Below are 25,508 nucleotides of genomic sequence, written 5' to 3'. Positions count from 1 at the left end.
GACCCCAGTGTTCTAGGTTAAAATACCAGGCCTAAGGAATGAGGGAGGCTCCTCCCTCCTTAGGCCTGGGGAGCATAACTGGTCTGAAGGACTGAGAAACCTGGGGATAGTTGGCCAGCCATTGGGATTGCAGGCCTTGCCTCGGGCTGCCCTTGAGCTAGGGAGCCTCACCCTAACCCTCACACAGCCTAGATATCTGAAAAGACTCCAGATCTCCGAGGCAAATACAGCCAGCAGAGCTAAACCAAGAAGGCGGGGCTAAAGGAGGGGCCAGCAGGCAGGTGCCTTGCTCTAAGGAGGCACCTCTCTGAAGCGGTCTCTGCATGACCAGGCTGTGACGGAGACACATCCACCACAGAAATCCCAGGCGTCTCACAACTTTGGCTGCTCCCTGTTTCAAAAGCCAGACTTGGACACCTGATCCACCTCCCCAACCTGGATTCTGGGATTCCTTACTTCTGAGCCTGGTTTTAGATCCTGCCAAAACCAGCCCTACTTTTCGTGCGTGGTGTTTTCCCCAGGGGCTGTCATCCTGGGCCATGGGCCAGAGGGCAGGCCCAGGACCTGGGCAACTGGAAGCTATGGCCTTTTTGCTTTTTCTTGGATTATTCCAAACGGGGATGGGTAAGTACACGTGAGTGGGGCATGGGAAGGGATCATGCCTAAGAGGGAGCAAACGTAATCCTTCCTAGGTGCACAGTCCTTATCCTGGGCTTGAGAATCCCAGGCCTCTCTGGAGCTGGCTTCCCTCTCCTTTTGGTATTGGCTCTACTAGGAAAGGGGCCAGTCCTCCAAAGAAGTGGCAGGTGCTAATGGGTCTTGGATCTCTGAGTTTCCTGCTTACCCCTCCCTCTTTCTTTTTTTCTCCAGGAGCTGACCCGACTGAAGGTAAGGCTTTCTGGGAAATAGAAGAGGGGGAAGGAAGGGGACATGGCTTCATATTCCCCAGTGGGTCTGAGGAGGGCCTGACCCTCTACTGGACTGTCTCACCACGGTATCTTAAATCTCCCAATAGCTCTGTGAGTGGGGCATATAGCCTTCACTTTATGGATTAAAAAATCTGAGATGCAGAGAAGCAGTGACTTGTTTAAGGGTATACAGCCAGCGAGTTGTAGAACTCTATTGAAACCCATGTCAGACTCCAAAAGTGGGGCACTCAAGGTCATTTTGAGGGACACAAATCCAGGGTCTTTTGAAGGTACACACACTGGCTTTGAGTCAGACTGGTTTTCAGGCCCAGCTTCATATTTACTGGCCACATTCCTTTACCTCTAAAATGGAGCTATCTCCATATCCAGGGGCGGTAGTGAGCTTTCTAGGTGATAAAGGAAATGCAAGCCCCATCTGGGCCTTCTGGAACACTCCCTAAGTACTAGCTATTGTCATGATTATGAAGGAGCAGAGGAGTCTGGCTGGCAGTTTCTCTGCTCCTAGTGACTGTGAAGGGCAGCTGGGCCCAACTCCACACTGGGGCCTTAGTTTGGGAAGGGCTGGTCTGTTCCCAGACACTAGCTATTCACATCATGGGATCCCAGTTCTGTTCATTTGTTCAACCATATTCACTGTGTGCTCAGGACTGTGCTGAGTATTGGGGACATAGAAATGTCCCTAAGGAATGCCCAGGTTGCCGTGATTGAAAGAATCATAGACACCAGAACAACTGAGCCTGGGCAGGGGCCTAAGAGCTAAGAGCACAGAGGCAATGCCTGACTCAGCTGGCAGGGTCAGCACAGGTGACAGAGAGGCTGCCCTTTGAATGATCTCCACAGCCAAGCAGAGCAAGGAGGGGAAAGGCTCTCAACTGTGAATGTCTTCCCAGCCTGGGTAGATGATAGACAGCTCTCAGGGTTTCAGCAAAGATCCAGAAAACAAGTGACTGAAATGTCCAGGATGGCTGGAGAGGATGGTAGTGCCATGGAGGATCTGGAATGTATCTTAAGCCATGAAAAGGTTTTGGAAACCGAGTGACTTGGCCAGATTTGTGCTTTATAAAGAATCTTCAGATTTTTAAGGGGTTGAACAGATAGAAAGCAGGAAGGCTTGAGGAAGGAGATCACCATGAGACTTGAATTGGGTAACAGGTAGTCGATAGCAAGGAATAGAAGTGCCCGTACCTGGGGAGCCACCACGGGGACAAAGTGGTGGCTGACCATGAACTTAACCACTTCCCAAACTCTAAACCAGATCTCCTGGAATGGCAGGGCTAAGGACCTGGCATGGAGGCCCTAGAAGGCCCTGACCTCCCTTTCCCTTTCTCCCTGGCAGTCCCCTGTGGTGTAGTTGTTCAAGCACGCATCACAGGTGGTAGCAGTGCAACTCCTGGTCAGTGGCCCTGGCAGGTCAGCATCTACTATGATGGCGTCCATGTGTGTGGCGGGTCTCTTGTGTCTGAGCAGTGGGTGCTGTCAGCTGCTCACTGCTTCCCCAGGTACTACTTGGATGGGGCGGGGTGGGGAGTAGAAAATGGTCTGGATATCAACGTAAGCAGGTCAATCCAGGTCAGAGGTTAGGGTATTTGGGTATCAATAAAGTCTGAAAGACCAGTCAGAGGTGAAGGGAGGTTTGGAGGTCACAGGACAAATTGGGCTTTAAAAATGCTGTCTGGCACCAGAATCTGGGTTAGGATCCCATTAAGACAACAGTGATCAGGGTCCCAAGCCTTTGTTCCTCTGCATGCAGGGAACACGATCACACTGATTATGAGATAAAGCTGGGGGCCCACCAGCTAGACTCCTACAGCTCCGATATGGTGGTCTGCAAAGTGGAAAAGATCATCACCTACCCCACCTACCAACAGGAAGGCTCAGAGGGCGACATTGCACTGCTCCGCCTCAATCAACCCATCACATTCTCCCGCAATATCCGGCCCATCTGCCTCCCTGCAGCCAATGCTTCCTTCCCTAATGGCCTCCATTGTACAGTCACTGGATGGGGCCATGTGGCTCCCTCAGGTAAGGTGGGGGCACTATATGCCTAGAGGTATGGAGGGGAGCCTGACTCAGGGTAGGAGCCCCTAGGTAAACATCTTTTGCCTCACAGTGAGTCTCCAGGTCCCCAGGCCACTGCAGCAACTTGAAGTGCCACTGATCAGTCGTGAGACATGTAATTGCCTATACAACATTGATGCCAAGCCTGAAGAGCCTCACTTTATCCAGCAGGACATGCTGTGTGCTGGTTATGTGAATGGGGGCAAGGATGCCTGCCAAGTAAGTGCAGGGATCCCAGAAGAAGAGATGAGACAAATGCCTCTTGGGAGGTGAAGTTTGGATGGGCTGGCATGGATGACTGGAGGCCTAGAGTCTGGTCCTGACAACTGTTGTATGTTTTTCTCCTCAGGGTGATTCTGGAGGCCCACTCTCCTGCCCTGTGGAGGGCCTCTGGTACCTAGCCGGCATTGTGAGCTGGGGTGATGCCTGTGGAGCCCCCAACAGGCCTGGTGTGTATACTCTGACTTCTAGCTATGCCTCCTGGATCCACTCCACAGTGCCAGAACTCCAGCCTCATGTGGTACCCCAAATCCAAGAGTCCCAGCCGGATGGCAACCTCTGCAACCAAAGTCTAGCCTTCAATTCTGCCCCAGCACAGAGTTTGCTAGGGCCTATTCGCCTGCTGCCGCTGGGCTTGATCCTGGGCCTCTTCTGCTCTTGGCATGAGCTCTAAGCTACCCACTCTGGAAGCTGACCCTGCTTGCAGGACTGACACAGTACACCAAGAACATATGCCTGTTCCCAGGAGAGAACCTGGCCCCTTGTGACCTTTGGGCCTGGAGTCTGGCTTGGCCACACCTTCCTCCCAAGACTGTGTGAGACCAGGGTTCCATCCTGATCTTTGAACCCATTCTTCTGGATTTGCTCTTTGGGACTAAAACCCATGATCAAAGGTTTTACAGTCTGTAGTACTGGCCAAAACCTTTGGCTGCCTCCACCAGCTATCCACAGCTTATTGGTTGTGCTCCTATGGAGCTCCCAAGAACCTTTAGCTATGAAAATGAGCCCTGACTCCCACCTGTTTTGGGAAGACTGGGAGCTACCCAGCTGACTCCCACTGAAGTTCAGGCTTTAGTGCTCCACCTTCCCTGCCTGATGAGCCCATTGCTTTGCCATCTTCCTGTCTTCTGGCATGCTTGCCTTTGAGACAGGAAAGGCCCCAATCTTGCCCCATTGGCTGCCAAGCTGCCCTTGAGCTCTGAATCCTGGACTCCGGAGGACTGAGCCCCCACCGGAACTGGCTGGGGCTTTGGGATCAGGGATGGGGGATAAAAGGAGCAAGAAGGAGTAAAATGTTTTGAGCACAACTGGCTGTGAATGAAGTGAAATAAGGAATGTCAACTCTTGGCCTCTTTATTCTACTTCCAAAGACGAAAGCCACCAGCAGAATTTACTTTATTAAAAATGGACGAAACAGGTCTGTACATATTTACAGGCTAGGGGCAAGGAGGCACAGATCCAGCAGCAGGGGCACTGGCTGCTCACTTCTTGGAGAGTTTGACTTGCTTGTGCTTTGGGGGGGCCCATTTGAGGCAGACAGAGTCCACTGTGGGGAGAAGAGGCATGAGAAGCAGGGCCTCTGGGCCAGGCCTGCTCACACCCGGCTGCTCCCGCTCTGGGCCCAAGCCAGGTTTCACCTCCTCCAGGAGAGAACAAAAGGGCAGCCTGAGTTTGGGGGAGGGGGCAGGGAAACCCAGGAATGAGTAGCCTGCCCCAGGCTTCTGTCCTGGAAGCTGGTTTGACTGGTTTGGGATCTTGTGACAACAGAAAGGAGGAATTGGTTTCTAGCAGTCCTTATACCTACCCCCACCACACACACACACACACACACACATGCAAGCCCCCACCCACACACCTGTGATGGGTGGTTTCTTATACTGGGCACTTTTGAGGTGCTCCTCTACCAGCTTGGGTGTGACACAGATCACGTGCTGGCCCTTCCAGTACTTGACCATGTTGAGGGACTGTAGAGTGCTGATGATGTCATTCTGGGTGATACTGGTCATCTGACTGCAGAAAAGCATTAGAGAAGATGATGGAGATAAGTCTTATGGGGTCTGCCTAGGATAGCAAAAGGGACAAGGAGACAGGATCTATGGCTAATCTTTTCCCTTGAGGATGCCAGGATGCCTTGCTTACAAGGTCCTCAGTGGACAGCAGCATGCCTTGAACATGGTTGGGGACCAGGGCTCTCACCTAAGGTCCTTGATGGACAGTGTGCCCCGGAAATCTCGCAGAATCTCTAGCAGGACCCATGACCAATAGCTGCGATAGCTCAGTTTGCCCAAATCGGAGAGTGGCTTCTCTGGGGATCCTACTGTGCTTTCTAGCTTGGAGAGCTCATAACCTGATAACAAGAGAAGAAGAATCCTGAGGATCCAGCCCACCCTAGCAACCCTTCTCTGTCCCCACCACCACAGGAGCCACTCACTGAAAGCAATGAGAAACTTCCCATAGCCACGGCGCTGGTAGGGGGGCAGGGTCAGGATGCAGGCCACATTGTTTCCATCTGGAGACTCCTTCTCCTGCAGGGGATGGGTGCTCAGGATCTTTGGAGAAGCTCAGCCCCTGCTCCAGTTTATACTTCCCACCCTCCCCCAACCTGGGTTTAGTCATTCAGCACCTTAGAGAAGTAGCCGACAATGTGGGCCCCTTGCCTGTCCACCTCAGTCAAGATGTAAAAGACGAAAGGCTCCACATCGAAGTACAATGTCTTATGGTCCAGGAAAAGCTTAGCCAGTAGACACAGGTTCTGACAATAAATCTGAGGGGTCGGGGAGGGGAAACAGGTTCAGAGAGCAAGTACAATTCCCCCAACCAGCATGGGCATGAGCAGCCACCTTGTTGTTCTGTACATGCCAGGTTCCAAAGGGCAAGCCAGTAGCCAGGTGCAGTGGTGCATGCCTGTAGTCTCATATTTGGTAGGCTGAGGCTGACTTGAACTTGCAATCCTCCTGTCTCAGCCTCCTCCCCAACAAGTGTGCACCTGGCCAGAAGAGTAGTATTTAGAACTGGAAGGAGAGCTAGGCATAGTGTAATCCTAGCAGCTCAGGAGGCTGAGGCAAGGGATACCAAGTTCAAAACCAGCCTCAGAAACTTAGCGAGACCCTATCTCAAGATAATAAATATAAAGGGCTAGAGGGGCTAGGGTTGTGGCTCAGCAATAGAGCACTCTCCTAGCACATGCGAGCTTCTGGGTTCGAGCCTCAGCACCACATAAAAAGAAATAAATAAAGGTGTTGTGTCCAACTATGACTAAAAAAATTAAAAATAAATAAATAAGGGCTAGGGATGTGGCTTAGTGGTTAAGTGCCCCTGGGTTCAAACTCTGATACCAAAAAAAAAAAACTGGAAAGAGCCCAGGCATGGTGGTGCAGTCCTGTAATCCAAGGAACTCCAAAGGCTGAGGCAGAAGGATCAAGTTCGAGGCCAGCTTCAGCAACTTATGGAGGCCCTAAACATAGTGAGACTTGTCTCAAAAAAATAAAAACAGCCTGGAGATGTAGCTCAGTGGTAAAGGGCCCTGGGTTAAATGCCCAGTACAAAAAAACAAAAACAAACAAATAAAAAACAACTGGAAGGAGTCTTAGAGTCAATTTCTGATAAATAAGGAAACTGAGAAGTCAGTCATTAGCACTCAACAAGTTAATGGCAGAGCTGGATTAATCATTAACTCACCACTTTTGAGTGCTAAATATAGGCCAGGTGTTTTACATGTATAATCTGGCTCAATCTTTATAGACATTAACTTGTTTCAGAATAGGAAACTGAGGCTAGCCTATGGTTCCATGGCTGGTGAGTGCCAGGACAGGAATTTGCCTGGTATGCGAGTTCTGTCTTGTTCATAGCTGGGCCCCCAGCATCTATCTAGACATGATGCTGGTAACTATCTACAAAGTGGAGGGCCCTTGCACTTGACCTAAAGCCTGAGCTCAGCCTGTCCACACTCACTCTCCTCAGCCTGACTAGACTCCTTGGCAAAGACCCAAAGACCCACGCACGCCAGCATCAGGAGGGACAATGGGACCTTGAGTTTGGCTTCATGCCATGGCCTAAGTGGACTCTCTGGTTTATGACACCTCTTCAAATCCGCTCTTTCATTTGACCTAATGATTGTGTGAGCCAGCCTTGCTAGTCCCACTTGTCTTAGGAGAAAAGGGAAGCTCTGGGAAGGGAAGCATTTGCGTGAGGCCTCAAAGTTGGCAGAGGGTAGAGCTGGAAAGTATACCACACCTCCAGTGGGAGTCCTTTCTGTCATTGTACCCATGAATGCTCAGCAAGGCAGGCCAGGGCCAGGCTCAGTGTAGGTATTCCCCAACTACTCAACAATAACAAAGGCCCATGTTTACTAAGCATCTACTAACTACATGCCAGGCACCTGCGCTACATACTTGACATTTGTGGTCTCATTCATTCCACTAACAAGCTGATTAGGCAAATAATTATGACTCTTGTCTTATGGATGAGGAAACAGGAACAAAACAAAGTTAAGTAACTTGTCTAAGGTCAACCAGGAAGTGACAGGGCAATTTGAAGCCTGCCTTCTTCATCTCATACTATAGTGCCCTTCCAAGGGAAACCGGGACATTTGAAGAAACTTTTCCAGGTTGACCACTGAGCAATATCCCCAGCTCTTTATGTGTTTTATTTTGAAGTACAGATTTCTAAGATGCTCAGGCTGGCCTTGAACTTGTGATCCTCCTACCTCAATCTCCCCTGAGCAGCTGGGAACAGATTATAGGTGTGTGTCACTATGCCCTGCCAAAGACCAGTTTTCTTTTTTTTTTTTTTTTTAATAATTTTTTAGTTGTAGATGGACACAATACCTTTATTTATTTTTATGTGGTACTGAGGATTGAACCCAGTGCCTCACACGTGCAAGGCCCAAGCTCTACTACTGAGCCACAATCCCATCCCCTGGGTTCTTTTTTTTTTTTTTTAGTTGTTATTTATTTGTTTGTTGGTTTATTTATATGAGGTGCTGACAATAGAACTCAGTGCCTCACACATGCTAGGCAAGTGCTCTACCACTGAGCTTCAACCCCAGCCCCAAGGCCATGTTCTTAACAATGGAGAGCAGGCCCTAAAGGCCACTCCCTGCCCCACTGAAGTCATTCTGCTAAGAACAAGGAACACAGCCAACATTAGCCACAGAGCTCTCAGGGAGGAAATCTCAAAACAAAGCTGTCCCCTCCCAGGCAAAAACAAACACCTTTCCTTTAGACCAAAAGAGAAAGCTGTCTAAGAGCAGCCTCAGGCGAGACAATCTCCAATCTGGGCTCTAGAACTACCCAAACCTGAACTACCCCCATCAAAGAGATCCTCAGGGACAGAAAGGAGATGGGCCCAAGGCTGGCATCACGGGAACATGTGTTTTACTGCACACCAACCACAGGCCAGGTGCCAGGCCAAGTAAGACTTCACAGTCCTATTCCCAATGGACATGCACCTTGAGGCTAGCCCGTACCTGGCAGTGGCAGTGAGAATCATCTAGGCTGTGTCCCGAGCTTTCCCTACCTCCCCACTGGCTCTGAGCCACCAGCTCACCTTATGATCTTTGCCATCTACTTCATACACAGAAATGTTGTTCTTTCGATAAATCTCCTTCCCTGGCGGCTGCCGCCACTGACACTGGCCCTGGGGACAGAGATGAAGGAACACAGACTTGAGACCCATAAATTCTCTGCTAGGTGCTTCCCACCCCACCACCTGTGTGGCTTGGAGCAAGTCTCTGCACTTTGTTTCCCCATTTGTAAACCCTCTGCTTAATACTCTAGCTGTATCCTCCCCAGCAACCTTAGAGATAGACCCTATTTCACAGATGAAGAAACTGAGGCAAAGAGAGACTAACAACCTGCTCAAGTTTCACTCAAATATCTGCTTTTAAGCTTCTCTTGGCCTGGTTCTAGAGGTCATTCATCCATTACCAAAGTTTTCCTAAGCCACATATATTTGCCTCAGACTTCATGCTCTGGGAAACACTCCACCACGCTGGTGATGACAGCGTCCCACTTTTAGTATGGCCCTCTCTTCCCACCTGTCCACACCCCAACATTCAATTGCTCAGACTGTTTCCTCCTTTACACTGAGCAGCCTGGTACTGGGCTGGCCTTGGTAAACATAATAAAGGGCAAAGAATCTGAGAGACTATTGTTTACATTCAACAGAAAAGCAGAAAACTGGCCAAGGTCACACTATGTCAGCAACATCAAAGCCAGGCCTGGAATCCAGGTCCCTTCAGGCAACCCCTCCTTATACTTGACTTCTCTGGACCTGTCTTCCCTGATGCTTCAGGCTCAGTTCACTGCCCCCAACCTTGATGCCCACCTGCCTCTTTGCCCACTGCAGCCCAGCCTCACCAGATGGAAGCGGTAACTCTTCTCGTATTTCATGTACTTGAGGCAATACTCGCAGAGCCAGAGCTTGGGCTGTTTCCCATAGTCCTCAGGGAATGGTGAGAAGTACCAGGCATCAATTTCATAGTTCCCAATGTGGATCTTGTCCACATACTTCACCTTGGTGATCTGCAAAGAAGGTAGGAATAGGGGCACTAGGTGGCTCAGCAAGGACAAGGAAGCAAAGAAAGGGAGTGCCCAGTTAGGAGACCTGACCCTGCTTACCGCCTCATGCTCCTTCTCCAAGGCTGCTGTTGTGGGGTCCATCTCTGCATAAGTCTGGGCAAGGAAAGAAAAGTGGACAACGGTGGATAGAGGTGGTGGTCAGGCTGTCCCTGCCCTGTCCCAGAACCCACAATGCTTCCCTATCGTCTTCAAGACTCATCTCCTAAATGACAATAATAACCATGATACCAGCTTTTTTACTTGGTTCTGTAGCTGGGTGGTCTAAGCTCCTCCTCTCCTAGCTACCCACCTACCCACACATCTCAGATGACACTGATACCTGAGTTTGGAACTTTTGCAGATGAACAGGGATAGGATCAGGAGGCCTGGTTTCAGTCCTTGGGTTGAAAGGACTGAAAGTTGTATAATGAGACAACCCAACTATCCCAAAGTTGTGATTCAGATGAAATAATGGATCTCATCTTCCAAGTAGAAAATAAGAACTGTCACAGATTCCTCAATATACTTGGACATCTTTCCTAAACACCAGACCCAAGTAGCTTCCTGTCCATGGGACTGTTCCCAAAGGTCCTCCCTACAGATGCCTAGAAAGAACCTCAATATTCCTCTCAGCAAATGTGTTCCTCCTTCTAGATCTCCCTTCCACTGGGAACATCACCATTGGCCCAACTATTCAAGACCAATAACTAGGCCTGATCTTAGGACTCCTCCCTCCTTTCAAGTCTAGCATCCAATTGGTGATCAATTCCTAATAGGGTGGATGCCAACTCTACCTCCTTGACATCTCTGGAATTGGTCTTCTCTGGAATTCTCCTCCCTGTCTCACTCCAAACAGTCACTGCCACCATTTCAGGTCTGAACAATTAACTAGTTCTCCTTAGATTCCTTGCCTATTTCAGCCCCTCAAACCTACAGATATCAACAGCCCTTTTTCTGGCCTTCATGCTTTTGCACAAGATTACTTCCTTGAGGATGCCCTTCCTCGTCTTCAAGCTGCCAGAAAGCACTTCCTCAATCTGGCAGGGCCTGAGTCAGGTGAGTGCATGACAGAGCAGGGCTTTGTGGGCTATCATGTGTAATTGTTTTTACAGTGATTTCTTTTTTCCTCCTCCTTCAAGGCCCAACATCTTTCCCATCCCCTCCAGGAAGCTTGACTAGATTTTTCTTTTTCTTTTTTATGTGGCTTTGATTGATTTATTTATTTATTGACTAGATTTTTCTATATTCTAACACCCCCTCCTTCCCAGGTCAGACGTGGTCAACACAAGCCCTCCAACTTCTCCCTGCCTTGTTTCCCCCTATTTTCTAAGTCCCCAGAAAGCAAAAACTAGCCAGGTGTGGTGGTGCACCTCTGTAATCCAGCGACTTTAGGGGTTGCAGCAGGAGGATCTCAAGTTTGAGACCGGCCTCAGCAATTTAGTGAGATGCTGTCTCAAAATAAAAAAATGGCTGGGGATGTAGCTTGTGGTAAAGCACTCCAGGGTTCAATCCCAAGCGCCCTGCCACAAACCTCCCCCCACTGCAGCCCAGTCTCACCAGATGAACAGGGATAGGATCAATATGTTTTTGATCCCCCCCAATAAAAAGAAAGCAGAGACTAAAAGTCATGTCACAAAGCATATCCTGTTCCTAGGCCTAACTCTGAAGGACAAACCAAGCACAGCCTGACAAGGGAGACCCTTGAAGGCCTATGGCCTATAACAGAGTAAATCTGCTCCATAGTTGAGAAAGTAGCCATTGTTTACCTAGAATGCTCCTCTACAAAGCATTTTGCCAATATGGACTCAATCAGCCTTTTGATGGAACATTCTTTTTCCAATTTCACAGAGTCTTAAACAGGCAGGGAGAGGTGAGGTCACTTACCCTTGGAGACTAACTAGCTGCGATTCATTCTAAATGTCAAATACTCCATGAACATTATTTCATTTAATCTTCACAATGAAGCTTTGAAACAAGAATGTTTACTAGCCTCATTATACAAAAGAAGAAACTGAGGCACAAAGAGGGAAGGTCCCTTGCCCAAGGTCACAAAATTAGTACTCAGCAGAGTTGGGCCCAAGTTTCTGGTTCAATTTCAGGCCTGACCACTGCAAAACTGAAGGAAGATATTCCTTCTCATGTTTCTTTAAAATGTATTTCCCTGACTTTCACAAAGCATAATCTTCTACAATAGCATTAAAGAACTACAAAAACACTATTTTTCTTAAATGCTACAATTTATTTAGAATTAAACATTAATTAGGCTCTGAAAAACCTTGCTAATTGTTAACTTGCTGATTATTTTATTACCCCATCCTTTTTTGTGGGGGTGGAGGGTGGGAGGCAGGGATTACTGGGGATTGAACCCAGGGACACTTAACCACTGGGCCACAACCCCAGCCCTTTTATTTTTGAGACAGGGTCTTGCTAAGGTGCTTAGGGCCTTGCTAGGTTGCTGAGGTTTATTAACCACTATCACCATAGCTTGGCCCTCTATCCCTCTAATGATGCCAGCTTAGAGATATATCTCTGTCCAATGCAAATTAGTTGGGGAAATAATAGGATCTTAGACCTGTACTGTCCAACAGAGTAGCCACTAGTCACTACGTGTACTATTTATATTTAAATTCAGGCTATAATCCCAGGGAGGATCCCAAGTTCAAAGCCAGCCTCAGCAATTTAGTGAGACTCAAAATTTTAAAAAATTTAAAAAAGGGCTAGGGATGTGGCTCAGTGGTTAAGCAACCCTGGGTTCAATCCCTGGTACCAAAAAATAAAAAGGGCTAGATATATAGCTCAATGGTAGAGGCCCTTGGTATAATATCTCCAGTACAAATATATAAATTAAAAAGGGCTGGGGAGGTAGGTTTGAGCACATGGCCTACCATGTGCAAGGCCTTGGGTTTGATTCCCCAGTACCACCCAAAAAAACTCCTAGTCATACTAATATATTTTAAGTATTCAACAGCCACATGTAGCTAAGGTAGCTCCAGTACTGAAGAGCACAGCTGTAGAATATTTCCATTATAAAAGGAAATCAATTGGATAGTGCTACCCTAAACTGGAGGAGTTTTCTAGGTTAGGGAACTTCAATTTTTTTTTTATGTTGGGGGGGGGGAGCATCAGGGATTTAACTCAGGGGTGCTTAACCACTGAGCTACATACCCAGTCCTTTTATTTTCTGAGACAGGATCTCACTAAGCTGCTTAGGGCTTCGCTAAATTGCTGAAACTGGCTTTGAACTTATGATCTTCCTGCCTCAGTCTACTCAAATGCATGTATCACCAGGTCTGGCTGCACTTTAAATTTCATCAAATCAATACCAGGAGGTGTAGTTGGCACTATAAACCCGTCAACATGTTTTTGTATATGTACATATACATGTGAAACAAAAGCTTCTCGAAACAATACTCATCCTTAATAACATGCAAGGAACTCTGGTATTTTCTCTTAGCCTACTTCTTTCTTCCATTTAAAAAAATTTAATGCTAGCCACACCTACTGAATTGAGTTTACAATCTACTACTAGATTGACCTTCAGTTTGAAAAACGTCACTGCAAAGCACATAAGTGCTCAGAAAGATGAAACTGAAGGTTGAAACTAATGACTGCTTGATCAGACCTTGATGAATCCTGCTCTTGTTTGTACTCATTTTATAAGTCAAGAAACTGAGGCTCAGCCAGGCATGGTGGCACACGCCTGTAATGCTAGCAACATGGGAGGCTGAGGCAGGAGGATCACAAGTTTGAGTCAGCCTGGGCAACTTAGGGAGACCGTGGCTCAAAATAAAAAAATAAAAAGGACTAAGAATGTAGCTCAGAGGTAAAGTGCCCCATGTTAAATCCCCAGTACTACTACTACTACTACTACTACTACCACCACCACCACCACCACCACTACTACTACCACTACTACAACACACACGCACACAGAGAAAGAAAGACACACACAAACTGAGCCTCAGACTGGAAGGAAAGTAACCCCCAGGGACAAGTCTAGCTTGGTGGGGAAAAATAAAAAAACAGAGAAACCCAAGTTTTGGAGGAAAATGACCTGGGTTTCTAGTATGTATCAAACCATGGTTAAGGACTTGATTCTGAAGCAGGACAATCTAGTTAGCAGATCTAATTTCTAACTGGGTTTCTAAACTGTGCCTCTTCTGTACACTGGGTATAATAATAATGCTTACCTCAAAGGGTTAATGTGAAACAACAGTGAGATCACGTAGTAAAATATTTAAACCTAATACTCTGGCTCAAAGAACAATGTATGGCATAATTATTCTAATTCCAGCCCCTTTTTTTTTTACTAGCTGTGTGACCTTGAGCATGTTACTTAACCTCTCTGAGCCTGCTTCCTCATCTACAGAAAGAAATAATTATTCCTGTGGTGGTAAATTGTCAGGAAGAATTTGATGAGCTTGTACATGTATTTAGAATGGTGTTTTGTAATAGGCAGGTGTCCAATATGATTCATTCTCCTACTTCCCTTTAGACATCAAGTTGTTCTGTCTAATATGACACAGCCACAGGAGGCCTCGAAAGAGGGAGCAGGAAGTCTGACTTCCAGGCCCAACTGTGCCAGTTCCTTGCTGTCAGGTGGGAATCAAGCCCTTTCACTTTCTGAGCCTCAGTTTTCTACCTATAAAGAGTAAATTGGACAGATGAAGTTCCTGATACACTCACTATAAAGAACTTAAGAAATGGGAGTAGCTGTGGTTTTGGCACTGGAACTCAAGAGGCCCAAGGGAGCTGGCAGAAGCAGCTGGGCCACTGGAGTCCTGGGGAAGGGGAGGGGCCCGGACCTTCTGTACGTGGTTGATCTCATCATGCTTGCGCTTTTGGTTTCGAGTTATCTTGCGCTCAGGCTGCTCAGCCAGCTCACTCAGGTACTTCTCCGAGTTCTTCTGTACAGCTTCCTTCACTGTCTTGGTCAGTGCCAGCCGGTTCTTATCTACCCATTCGTCCAGTCGCCTGTTAACTGTTAGGATAGGCCATGAAGGTACTGTCCTGCCACTTCCTCCTCCCACCCAAGCCGAGAGGCCCCAAAGCACTCACAGCCCACATAGTGTACATAGAATTCCTCTCGGCCCTCCTGGTCATTCACTCGAGACTGGATCACTTCTGCAGAATCTGTAAAGAAAAAAGGCTAGGATTGTCAGGAAATGTTAAAACAAGAGGGATCCAAGACATTGTGGAGCAGTTTTCAGGTTTTTAGCTGTTTCCAGATTCATCTGTCCACATCCACCATTGCATTTATACCCTTCACGATCCTGAGGTGAGCCAGGTTGGAGCTGTTATTCCTATTTTACAGATGAGGAAAAAAATGAGGCTTACCCAGGGTCATAGATTTGGAAAGTGATAAGAACTGATACTTAACTGAGTTTAGCTCTGACTCCAAATTTCAATGTTCATTTTACTGTATACACTCAGTAATTCATTTGTTTGGGGGACATGAGGGCTGGCACAGCATTAACACAACCTGAGTTTTATAATTCTTGCTCCCCATTTCCTAGCTAAGTGTAACTGAGCAAGTTGTCTTGACTTCCTGAGCCTCAGTTTCTTCGCGTGGAAATAGGAATAATAGTGCCCACCTCAGAGTTAATGCCTCCAAAATTTTTAGTGCAGTGCCCCACAAATAGCATACATTCAATTAATAAAGTAACCACTGTGTGTTTGGTCCTACACTGTGTTTTTGCTGGACACAACACTGAATCACAAGAGATCTTGCCCTCCAGAAGTTCCCAGTTTGATGGGGGAGGAGTCCACAGAGGATTACAACATTATGTTACCTATTCCATGACTGAAGTATGAAAAGAATGTAGAAGGAACATACAGATGGGAACAACTCACTTTGCCTGAAGGCAGTTAAGAATGGCATCACAAAAGATACAAGCTAAAAGAATGATAGGAGAAAGGGAAGACATTCCAAACAGAGAGCAGCGTGTTAAAAGGCACATGGTTTTTGGAGCCAAGAGCATGTTCTGGTCTAGCAATGGCCTTTTTTGGGGTGGCTAGAAACCAGAGAGGACACATAAATGAATGCCACTCTAATAATAAGTTGGAGGAGTTTATTTTGAAGATGACAGAAGATTATAGACCACAAAGGAAAAGGTGTTCTGGAAGGTCCTCTTTACTACAGGGGAAGACAGAAGGGAAAGACAGAGGCAAAAGAGACCAGTGGAAGCAGAGTTCGCAAGAAAAGAAAATGAAGGTTAATATTTAGCAAGTAAGTGGAACAGGAGTTCTGTATATACTAAGATCTTCGATATACCCTTAGTGGCTTTGTAGGAGGCACACGCATCATGAGAGAATGACAGCCTCCATTACTGGGCTGGTTTCTCAACCCAGGCAACTCCTCTTACCTATAAGTTCAAAGCCCCGACTCCTCTTACCTATAAGTTCAAAGCCCCGCCCCCGCCCCGCCCCCCACAGCTAAAACCCCCAGGCTCTAGGCTTTAAGGAGAGTAAGTTCTCAAGTCACGCCCACCACACAGCCCGCCCCTGGGCCCCGCCCTCACGCCAGGTGCTATCTGGCCGCCGGCACAGGTACGTTTCTCCGATCTCCACTGTGACTTCTGGTTCGCCGCGCGCGGGCGTCGGCGGAGAGACGCGGCCCGGGGATGGGGCAGTCCCCTCGACCGCTGCATTCTCCCCGGGCCCGGGCTCGCTCTCCCCTACGACCCCCGAAGTCGCTGCTGCAACCGCTGCAGCAGCTCCCTGTGCCGCCATGGCGGTGGCGGAAGTGACCCCACAGTGTACCGCCGCGTAGGATTTTTAGCTCCGGGTCAGCCGTGCGTGGGGGCGGAGCCTCGCGTCTGGAGGTGGGGTCTGTGATGTAGCAGAAACTAATTGGTTCCTGCGGTCTGCTCTGCTGCGCTGCTGCTGTCCGTAGGCCCGTGATGAGGGTGGGCCTGAGTTCCTGATTTTCTGTGAGGTGACAGTTTTTCCTAATGTGATGACTCAAGTTATTTTTTAAAAGGCTCTAATGCTGCCAAAATGTGTCAGTTTTCAGGGGTGCTGCCCTCGCTAATGGGACGAAGCCAGAACGGTCTCCTCGGTTGCGGAGCTTCGGGATTAAGTCTGGAATTAGCAGTCCCCCACTGCGCGGCTCAATTGCGCAGGCTTAGTACCGGCCACCTCATATTTGAAGATTGAAGAGACTGCTTCTCTTGTTCAAGGTGGGAAAAAGATACAGTTGAGGTGGAGGAAGAACGGGTTTCCAGGGTTAGTAAGTAGCTTCAAAATAAAGGCAGCGGATACAATGAACAGCGTCTTGGCTATGAGTTGAGGAATCTTTTGAGTTTGGCACCTCCTCGGGTAATATGACAAGTATGTAGATGCACTGAGAATCGGCAAAACTTAAACCGATGTGTGTATGTGTGTACATAGATATATACACATACATGCTTGTATATATCTCTGTATGGTTAAGCTATATAGAACTATATAAACCATAACATCTTGTCTGTATATGAAGCTGAACATTAATCTGGCGCCAGACTGCTTATTTAGCTTCACATGACCCTGGTCTTCCACAGTTATTAGTATTTTTTCTACTATTATCCTAGTGGTGATCCGCAGAAAGGCCACCCTCTCTAGCCTGATCGTTGTATAATAGGCAGGAACTACATGTGGGCAAATGAATAAATAACAATAGCCTTAGGGGAAAAAAATGATCTTTTGTCTTGTTTTGTTTAGTATCAGAGGGCATTCGACCACTGAGCCACATCCCCAGCCCTATTTTGTATTTTATTTAGAGACAGGAGTCTTGCTGATTTGCTTGAGGTCCCCACTAAGTTGCTGAGGCTGGCTTTGAACTCACATTCCTCCTGTCTCCGCCTCCCAAGCTGCTGGGATTACAGGCATGTGCCACTGCAACCGGCTACTGATGTTTGTTGAGATTTGCAGAACTAAGAAACACTAGGTGATTTGGCCATAAACCTACACCTGTGAAAAGGTGCCTACCCAGTATGTGATCACCCATCTCCTATATGATCTGCCTCTAAATTGGCTTCCTGGCAAGATGTCTCTTTAGGGATAAGAATCTCTATCATCTTCCAGCCAGCTAACTTATTAGAAAAAAAGTTCTTTACAATGGTATTTTCTCTCAACTAATTGGCATCTGTCATGAGGCAAGCAGACTAAACCTGTGTGAGGTAGCTCATATAACAATGTATAGTACTAGGCAGAGTAGGTACTCAGTGAACATTCTCTTTAGCCATCCTTTGAAAGTTCCTGGATACAAAATTTAGTTACTGGACTTCAAAACAATTCTTAGAAGAGTAGAATTCTTGGGGCCTGAGGATGGGGCTCAGAGATTACAGCACAAGCAAAATCTAAGAGGTGTCTGTAGGGTCAGAAGTGGGAATGGCTTTAACTTAGCCTTTGTGAAATAAATGAAGGAGTTGGGGGGTGTAGTAAGAGTTCAGTGTCTGGCAGCATAAACAGAAGAAATGAGTCAGGAAGGAGTTGCTAGGTGCAGTGGTGCACACCTGTAATCCTGGATGGCTGAGGCAGGAGGATCACAAGTTCAAAGCCAGCCTCAGCCACTTAGTGAGACCCTGCCTCAAAATAAAAAATAACGGTCAGGTTGGGGAAGAACCAAGTCATAATGCTCTCTCCCATTCCAACCTATCTTTAGAATTGTTACCTCACTGATGCCTCACTTAATACTTCACCTGACATCTTCAGTTACAGATGACGTTCTTTCTAGTTAATGATTAGCCTAAGCTTTATAAATCTCTGATCAGGGTCACTGCATCAGCCTTTTCATCATGCTTCCTCCAATCCAATGGCCATTAATGATGCAAATCTGACTGTTCCTTCTGGAGCTTTGTAGGGCTGCAATTTGTTTATGTGTTTTGTTACTGGGGATTGAATCCAGGGCCACTTTGCCACTGTGCTACATCTCCAGCCCTTTTAATTTTTTGAGACAGGTCTCATCATATTGTCAGGACTGGCCTTACACTATCGCATGCCTGCAATCCCAGCGGCTCAAGAGACTGAGGCAGGAGGATTGTGAATTCAAAGCCAGCCTCAGCAATTTAGCAAGGCCCTAAGCAACTTAGAAGACCCTATCTCAAAATAAAAAACAAAAAGGGCTGGGGATGTGGCTCAGGGGTTGAGTGCCCCTAAGTTCAATTCCTGGTTTTTTTTTAAAAAAGGCCTTAAACTTGTGATCCTCTTGCCTCAGCCTCCTCAACTCACTGGGATTATAGGCATGTGCCACTGCACCCAGCCCAGTTCCTGAGATTTTTTAAATTTCTGTATGTCCAGATTACCTGCACTGTCCTTCCAAAGGCTAGCACCTGAGGCTCTTTGATAACTGTCTGAGGTCTTGCCTGAAAAAGCTGAAAACAATTTTCAACCCAAGTTTAAATTCTTTCCTACCCCCACTTCCCAACACAGACTTTAACCATTAACTATCAAGTGGAGGAATTAATGAGTGGAGCTTAACTCTCTTACTTTTACCTTAAGGCATAATTTACTGGCCCTGGACTTTAGCCCAAGATCACATCCTTGCTCGGTTTCTCCCCTTCTTTCCTGCCTCTCCTACTCCCTTTTGGGAGACACTTTCTTTACAAATCACTTGGACATAAATCCTCCTCTCAGGGTCTGCTTTTAGGGAATCCAAAGTAAAACATCCCTTCCTAGCATAAAACCCACCAATGGATCCCTACTGCCTCCAGGGTAAAGCCTATGCTTCAAGGCCCTACACCTTTTGGTTGCTGCCTCTCTCTCCAGTTCTACCTTTTGCTCTGCAGCCAGCAGGAATTTCAGCATACCAAGGCATTGTGGTTTCCCACCAGCTGCCACTTGCTGTCTCCCCTTAGTCTCCCAGCTCCATCACCCTGTAGGGTAGGAGATGATATAGGCCTACAGCCTCAGGAAGTTAGCTGTCAGGGCTCAAATGTGAAGGCAAGAGAAAGAGGTCCAACTCTTCTCCCCAGTCCCACCAGGCAGCCTCTCCGGCCTTTCTTCCCTGACAAAGGAGGTAGGATGCTCCCAACTGAGACTTCACTGGAGTTACTCTTCTCACAGGAAGTTCTGCCTCAAGTGTAACACTGAGCCCTCTTGTTATCTGGAGTCCTTTCCTTTTTCCCAAGTCCCTAACCCTTGCTACTAGGGCCCCACCTTCCTCTGTGGTGGGGCACCAAGTCTCTGCTGAGGCCTGCCAGGACACAACCTTGTGTTCCTTTCTTGGCAGCCACAGATGCAGCTGGCAGGTGGTATTTTTAACCTTACTCAGGCACAGGCATCAGGTGGCTCTGGGGATTGCCCAGTCTGGTGACCTTCACCTCTAAAATCTGTGACTTCCATGAAGGGAAGAGTCAGAACTCTGCATTTACCTAGGCCTTCAAAATTGGCTGGGACCCAGAAACACTTGTTAAATGAGATGAATGAAAAATCTTTGGTTAAGCTGCCCTCACTCCTGCCAAATCAAACCAGGAGACTTGGGGCCAATTGTACCCCTGTCTACCAGGTTTCAGAACAGTTAGAAACTGGGACATGAACCAGTTAAACCCAAGAACTCAGGGAATCTGAAAGGGGACAGAAATGAAAGTTTGCCCACCCTCCCCATACACAGGGCCCAAGAAGACATTCAAAATGTGAACTTTAATAACAAATAACATGTCAAAGTAGGGGTTCCCCAGGAACAAGAATGACAGAGCTGTTGCTAGAGGCCTCAGAGGTCCCTGTTTCCTCCCCTTCAAGGCTGGGGGCAAGGAAGTAGTGAGCTCTCTTGAGAAGGAGTGGCACCCAGTTCCATGTAGGTCCATCTGTCTTGTCTGGGGCCCTAAGACCCAAGATGCAGCAGTATGTGGAGCAGAGTGTCACCCTGCCTGACCCAAAGGTCCTGGCAAGGAGTGTGACCCAGCTTGGGCAGGCAAGCAGGCCAAAGGTTGTACAGTCAGATTCGGAAGCTTTCCTCCCGGCCATCGATGTGGCGGAGCCGCAGGTAGACATCTGTGCCAATGCCCTGCAGGGACTGCAGCTGCAGGGAACCACCGAGGTACTCGGCGTAGGCCCGTGATGTGGGCAACCCGAAGCCAAAGCTGGGGGTAGGCAGGGAAATAGAATAGGGAGCTTCAGAGGCCTGAGTTCCCTTGGGTTGTTCCCCATCCCCAGTTGTGGAGGCGGGTGGGGGAGCCTCACCCATGCATGGGTCCTGACTGGCCACCACTGTGCATGTCCAGGTGGCCGAAGAGTGGGCTGATTCGGGGGTCCTGGGTGCTGGCCTCAGCTGTAGTGAAGTGGTAGTCCATGACCCTATCCAAGTCTTTGTGAGCAATGCCTCCACCCCGGTCTGAAATTCTGGCAGGGTTTCAACAACATGGGCTCAGCTCAGGTTTGATAGGGTCTTACTACCACCCAAGGAAAGAGTGCTAAATTTGATTTCCTGTTCCTTACACCCCAATATGGAATGTGGTCCACCTTGACCCTTGGGCCTTGTTTGTTTAACCAACTGTTCTCCATCCTCACCTTTGCCTGGGCCACTGCCTGCTTATACCTTCTCAACGGATTTGATATTTATTCTTAGCCCAGCCTCAAAGACTGGTTTCCCCATTCTAGGGCCCTCAGTTACTGATAGAGGCAAGGTCCTGGGAACCATAGCTGGCTGTAGATCCATTAATATCCAGTTCATGGCAATCTGAGAACCAAATAATATCTTTTCTGACCAGGGTCCAAATCCCAAAGAGGGGCAGGTACTGGCTCAAGGTTCTACAGCAAAACTGTAAACTGCCTGGAACCCCCATCCACCCAGCCCAACCCCACTCAGGACAAACCTGATGATGAGATCAATATCATTGTTGGCAATGGTGATGACCACATCTGGAACGTTGTAGGGAGTGTCTAGGTGGCTTTCCATTGTGGCTCTATGCAGGAAGGAAAGATTAGTAGGAGGTGGCACCACAGTTCCTATCTGGCCCCACCCAGTTGATCCAGCCTGCCCACCTCATGGCATTCTTGAGCAGCTCGGGCAGGATATAGTCTAACGGCATAGGAATGAAGGGGAAACGGGCAGCCACATGTCCATTGATGCGAACTCGGGGTGCATTGCCATACTTATGCTCACACAGGCGTCTGTGGATAGGAAAAGGGTTCAGATAGGAGCCCATAAAGTAGTGGTTCTCAACTGGAAACTAGTCTGCTCCCAAGGGACCTATGGAAGTCTGGGGAGAGAATTTTGCTCCTCACAACTCAGGGGTATCAAGTCAGTAGAAGCAAGGGTTCCTTCTAAACATCTTAACATGCATAGGACAGCCCCCCACTACAAAGAATTATCTAGCTTAAAATGTCAACAGTGCCAAGGTTGAGAACCCTAACCTAGATGATGCCCCAGGCAAGGGCTCAGAACTAAGAGTTCCCTGCCCCAAGAAACCATCCCTTCAGCCATTCTAGCCTCACCTGGCAAAGTCCACCCACTTTTCAATAATCTTCTTTGGTGAGAGACGAGTACAGATGATGCCAACAAAGTCGGGCTGGCAGGAGAAAGAAGGTCAGGACTAGCAACACCTCCAACCCCACCTTGGCGGCCAAATGCCTGCAACTCTGGAATGCCAAAGCAGCCCCAAAGCCTCTCCCCCATGACTTTGGCTTAGGTTCCCAGCCCAAGGGGGGACCTGGCTCATTTTCCTCTCCTCACTTGACCTTCCCAGGCAGGTCTTAGGTTCCAAAGCCCCACCTTATCCTCGTGTAGCGCCAGATGATGAGTGGCCAACATGCGGATCCCAAGCCTTGAAGTCAGTGTCTTGTCCAAGAAGTAGCGGACGAGCTTTTCATCCTGTAAAAAGCATGGCTTCTGAAACCTCATGCTCTTTCCCAGTGCCTTTAATTTGCTAGGCCCTTACTTTGCTGCCACTGACCTCTATGTGCTTTCGGCTCTCACGCAGGCCTTCAGCTAACAGGGTCACTACATCTTTGTGGTCATCTAGCAGCTGTCGCACAAGCTGGCAGTATTGGGCCTCATCTGCTTGGTCTTTGATCTGCAGGTCACAGATTCATAAGCACAGGTGGTCCAACCCTGGTGTCTTAGTCCCTTACCGCCCTGCTCTGCCCAGCCTCACCGGAGGGAAGTCTGTCAGCTTCTGGAAAGCACGGATATACAGCTCATGCTGCAAGGAAGAAGTATGGGAATTCACAGGGCTGCTACCGGCACTGGGTAGAGAACAGCCATCCATGCGTGCCCATCTGGATCACCACCCAACCCACTTCAAATGGTTCCAACCCCCACTGTGACCTTTCCAACCTCTATCAATATGTAGCTTTACCTTCAAAGGCTTGGGTTGAGTCCTGTATGGCCCTGACACAGCAGGCAAGTCTGCCATTCTGGGCCCCAGGCTCCCTACTGAACCCTTGGGTGGTATGCACACTGATCAAAGATCCTGTCTACCTTACCACATGCAGTATGGTGGGGTTGCAGCCAATGATAAAAGGAAGGCTGCGGAAGCCCTTGATGCGGTGAGCAATCCTCACTGGTAGCTCCTGCTGCAGGTACCGGCCACTTTTCTATAAGAGGGCAAACAAGGCCAAGACCTGAGTGGCTGCCCTGAGCTCCAGGAGCCAAAGGGGAAACAGGGATCAGGAATCTTACCAGAAGGTGACTGCCATCCTGGGAGCGGCCAGAATAGAGCATCATGGTCGGAGTGAGGCGGACTGAGGGCTGAAGATAGATGGACCTTGAGCACTGGACCTCCAACATCCCTTCCCCACCACATAGCTCCTCGTTCCCTGAACACCTACTCCAGCACTTGACCCCTGCTAACCATCAGCACTGCGCACCTTCTCCGCTGCCACATCGATGGCTGATTGATTGTAGAAGGAAGTGACCGTCTTGGAGCGCTCCCGTGCCATCTCCACATGGTGTGTATCCGTGGCGGATGTAGAATGGGCCCGTATGGAGAGTGACAGCCCCAAGAGAGGCCGAAGTGAAGGCCCAGCCCGAGGGCTGCTCCCAAGCACCGACGCCAGTATCATCGTCCTGCTCTTTTGTCGGACTAGTCTGTTACCAGGCCTGAGCACCCAATAGATGGAGGCGACCCCCAAACGGGGCAAACAGTGTGGGTGGACAGAGGTCTTTCTCTGACTTCAAGAGTGAGGATCCGTCGAGGATGCTGACCAGCTCAGCCCCAGGAGAGTATCTCCCATCTACCAGAGCAGGGTAAAGTGGACTTGTAAGGATCCGAATTCAGAAGACCTGCACCACTTCTCCACATGAGCACCGGTATCCTCAAACCTAAGCAATCTCTAGCCAGCCCTTCAGTCACCTCCCCAAACACAAGTTAAGCCTAGTCAACCTTGCTTTCCGGAGGTCCTATTCAATCTGAGGCTCTACCTGATGGTCTGGGGAGTCAGGCGAAGAACTCAAACCCATCCAGCCCAAAACCTCGCCCTGGCTTCCTCAGGTACAGGGGGCGGGGCTGACCCCTACTCAGCGCGGTCAGACCCGGGCCCCAGGAGCCAGGCCTGAGTACGTGCGACACAGCACTGTGAGCCAGAGAGCCAGCTGCGTAGAGGCTACGGACCGGGAGTCCCCATCTGAGTTTACCCCTCAGCGAGGTTTCTTGGTTCGGCCCGGGTCCCCCCCATATGGTAGATGGCAGCCCCTCGCCCATGCGCACTCCAGCGCAAATGGTGGCGGCTGTGGACGCGTGCTGCGCAGCCTTAGCCCGCAGGGTCTATGCAAATATTCCACTTACTGCGGGGCTAGAGCCAGGGCCCGGGTCCGAGCGGAACCGCCCTGTAGACCAACGCCGCTACCCAAGCTGCCTGCGCCCTCTGCCGCTGCGACGTCGCGTGGGCTGTGGGCGCCCGATGCCTCCTGGGAGTTGTAGTTTGCTGCTGAGGACTCACAGCGGGGGCTCCAGTCCATTCTGGCTACATCCCGGTTTCCGGACCACTTGATAAATGGAGCTCCCTCCCGAAATTACCTGTGGCCTGTGGACTCTATTTTCTGCTTTATAAAATGGGCTCCCTCGGGGCTGGAGTTGTGGCTCAGTGGTAAAGCGCTCGCCTAGCGCGGGCGAGGCCCTGGGTTCGAGCCTCAGCACTACATAAAAAAATAAAAATAAAAGTATTGTGTCCATCTGCAACAAAAAAATATAAATATATTAAAAAAATAAAATAAAATAAAATGGGCTCCCTGGGCCCGGCGCGGCGGCGCACGCCTGTAATCCCAGCGGCTCAGGGGGCTGAGACAGGAGGATCGCGAGTTCAAAGCCAGCCTCAGCAATGGTGAGGCGCTAAGCAACTCAGTGAGATCCTGTCTCTAAATAAAATACAAAATAGGGCTGGGGATGTGACTCAGTGGCCAAGTGCCCCCTGAGTTCAACCCCTGGTACAAAAAAAAAAAAAAGATGTGGGGGGATACCTGGGAGCAAAACGCTAGTAAGGAAAGACTCTTAGATGTCAAGCATACAGATTAAACCCTACCGGTTTCCCTGAGGTCTTATCCTTCACTTTTCAGCTCTCGACTCATTCATGGGAAAGTAAACTGCGTGATTCGAACCCCAGCTCTGCCCCCTAATACTTGAAACAAGTTAGTTAACTGCTGGGTGCTTTAATTTTGGTATTGGTAAAATGAGGATGTATTATTCAAGCGGGGTGACTGTGGAAGCTAAAGTAGGAGGATCGCAAATTCGAGGCCAGCCTCAGCAATTTAGAGCAGCCCTAAGTAACTTAGTGAGACCCCTTCTCAAAATTTAAAAATAAAAAGGACTGGTGGTGTAGTTTCGTGGTAAAGTGCCCCTTGGTTCAATCCCCAATACATAAATAAATAAAGGATTATTAATCCTGGGGTTGTTGTGTGGATTACTTCAATTTATAAATGTAAAGTGCCTAGAATAATGCCAGGTATGGAATTAGTACTGTACAAGTGTTATGTATTATTAATAATATTCCTGCCTATAGTGAGTGCAAGTCATCCTGACTGGGTGATTTTCTGTGCCAGGAAAGA

The 25,508-nt window shown here is 48.5% G+C and overlaps 3 protein-coding genes and 1 long non-coding RNA gene across 7 annotated transcripts; 2 read left to right on the top strand and 2 right to left on the bottom strand.

Annotated features, from left to right (window-relative positions):
- Window positions 1-217: 217 nt before the first annotated feature.
- Prss8 (serine protease 8) lies at window positions 218-4,328 on the top strand. The gene is made up of 6 exons (XM_015491350.2): window positions 218-624; window positions 871-888; window positions 2,266-2,428; window positions 2,680-2,951; window positions 3,040-3,206; window positions 3,337-4,328. The coding sequence occupies exons 1-6, from the start codon at window positions 540-542 to the stop codon at window positions 3,658-3,660; spliced, it is 1,029 nt and encodes a 342-aa protein (XP_015346836.1). The 5' UTR covers window positions 218-539; the 3' UTR covers window positions 3,661-4,328.
- Window positions 4,329-4,365: 37 nt separating this feature from the next.
- Kat8 (lysine acetyltransferase 8) lies at window positions 4,366-16,328 on the bottom strand. 2 transcript variants are annotated; one of them, XM_015491346.2, is made up of 11 exons: window positions 16,069-16,327; window positions 14,606-14,680; window positions 14,353-14,528; window positions 9,608-9,661; window positions 9,347-9,511; window positions 8,535-8,624; window positions 5,611-5,751; window positions 5,419-5,512; window positions 5,184-5,334; window positions 4,843-4,997; window positions 4,366-4,533 (listed from the first exon to the last, which is right to left on the bottom strand). In XM_015491346.2, the coding sequence occupies exons 1-11, from the start codon at window positions 16,277-16,279 to the stop codon at window positions 4,469-4,471; spliced, it is 1,377 nt and encodes a 458-aa protein (XP_015346832.1). In that variant the 5' UTR covers window positions 16,280-16,327; the 3' UTR covers window positions 4,366-4,468. The 2 variants fall into 2 exon arrangements, with proteins under 2 accessions (XP_015346832.1, XP_015346831.1); XM_015491345.2 differs by having other exon boundaries at window positions 4,366-4,997; window positions 16,069-16,328.
- A 16-nt stretch (window positions 16,329-16,344) lies between these two features.
- LOC107146977 lies at window positions 16,345-16,816 on the top strand. The gene is made up of 2 exons (XR_001504098.2): window positions 16,345-16,484; window positions 16,556-16,816. It is a non-coding gene; the product is annotated as an uncharacterized LOC107146977 (long non-coding RNA).
- A 3,334-nt stretch (window positions 16,817-20,150) lies between these two features.
- On the bottom strand, window positions 20,151-24,444 carry Bckdk (branched chain keto acid dehydrogenase kinase). Of its 3 annotated transcripts, XM_015491347.2 has the most exons (12): window positions 24,253-24,431; window positions 23,336-23,701; window positions 23,148-23,216; window positions 22,952-23,062; window positions 22,621-22,668; window positions 22,420-22,539; window positions 22,239-22,337; window positions 21,962-22,035; window positions 21,509-21,637; window positions 21,340-21,429; window positions 20,708-20,866; window positions 20,151-20,607 (listed from the first exon to the last, which is right to left on the bottom strand). In XM_015491347.2, the coding sequence occupies exons 2-12, from the start codon at window positions 23,528-23,530 to the stop codon at window positions 20,463-20,465; spliced, it is 1,239 nt and encodes a 412-aa protein (XP_015346833.1). In that variant the 5' UTR covers window positions 23,531-23,701; window positions 24,253-24,431; the 3' UTR covers window positions 20,151-20,462. The 3 variants fall into 3 exon arrangements, with proteins under 3 accessions (XP_015346833.1, XP_015346834.1, XP_048645788.1); XM_015491348.2 differs by lacking the exon at window positions 24,253-24,431 and having other exon boundaries at window positions 23,336-24,088; XM_048789831.1 differs by lacking the exon at window positions 20,151-20,607 and having other exon boundaries at window positions 20,704-20,866; window positions 24,253-24,444.
- Between the last annotated feature and the right edge of the window lie 1,064 nt (window positions 24,445-25,508).

The sequence above is a fragment of the Marmota marmota genome, unplaced genomic scaffold (genome assembly GCF_001458135.2).
Source record: "Marmota marmota marmota unplaced genomic scaffold, marMar, whole genome shotgun sequence".
Classification (NCBI taxonomy): Eukaryota; Metazoa; Chordata; class Mammalia; order Rodentia; family Sciuridae; genus Marmota; species Marmota marmota.
This window is presented reverse-complemented; position numbering and strand designations above follow the sequence as displayed.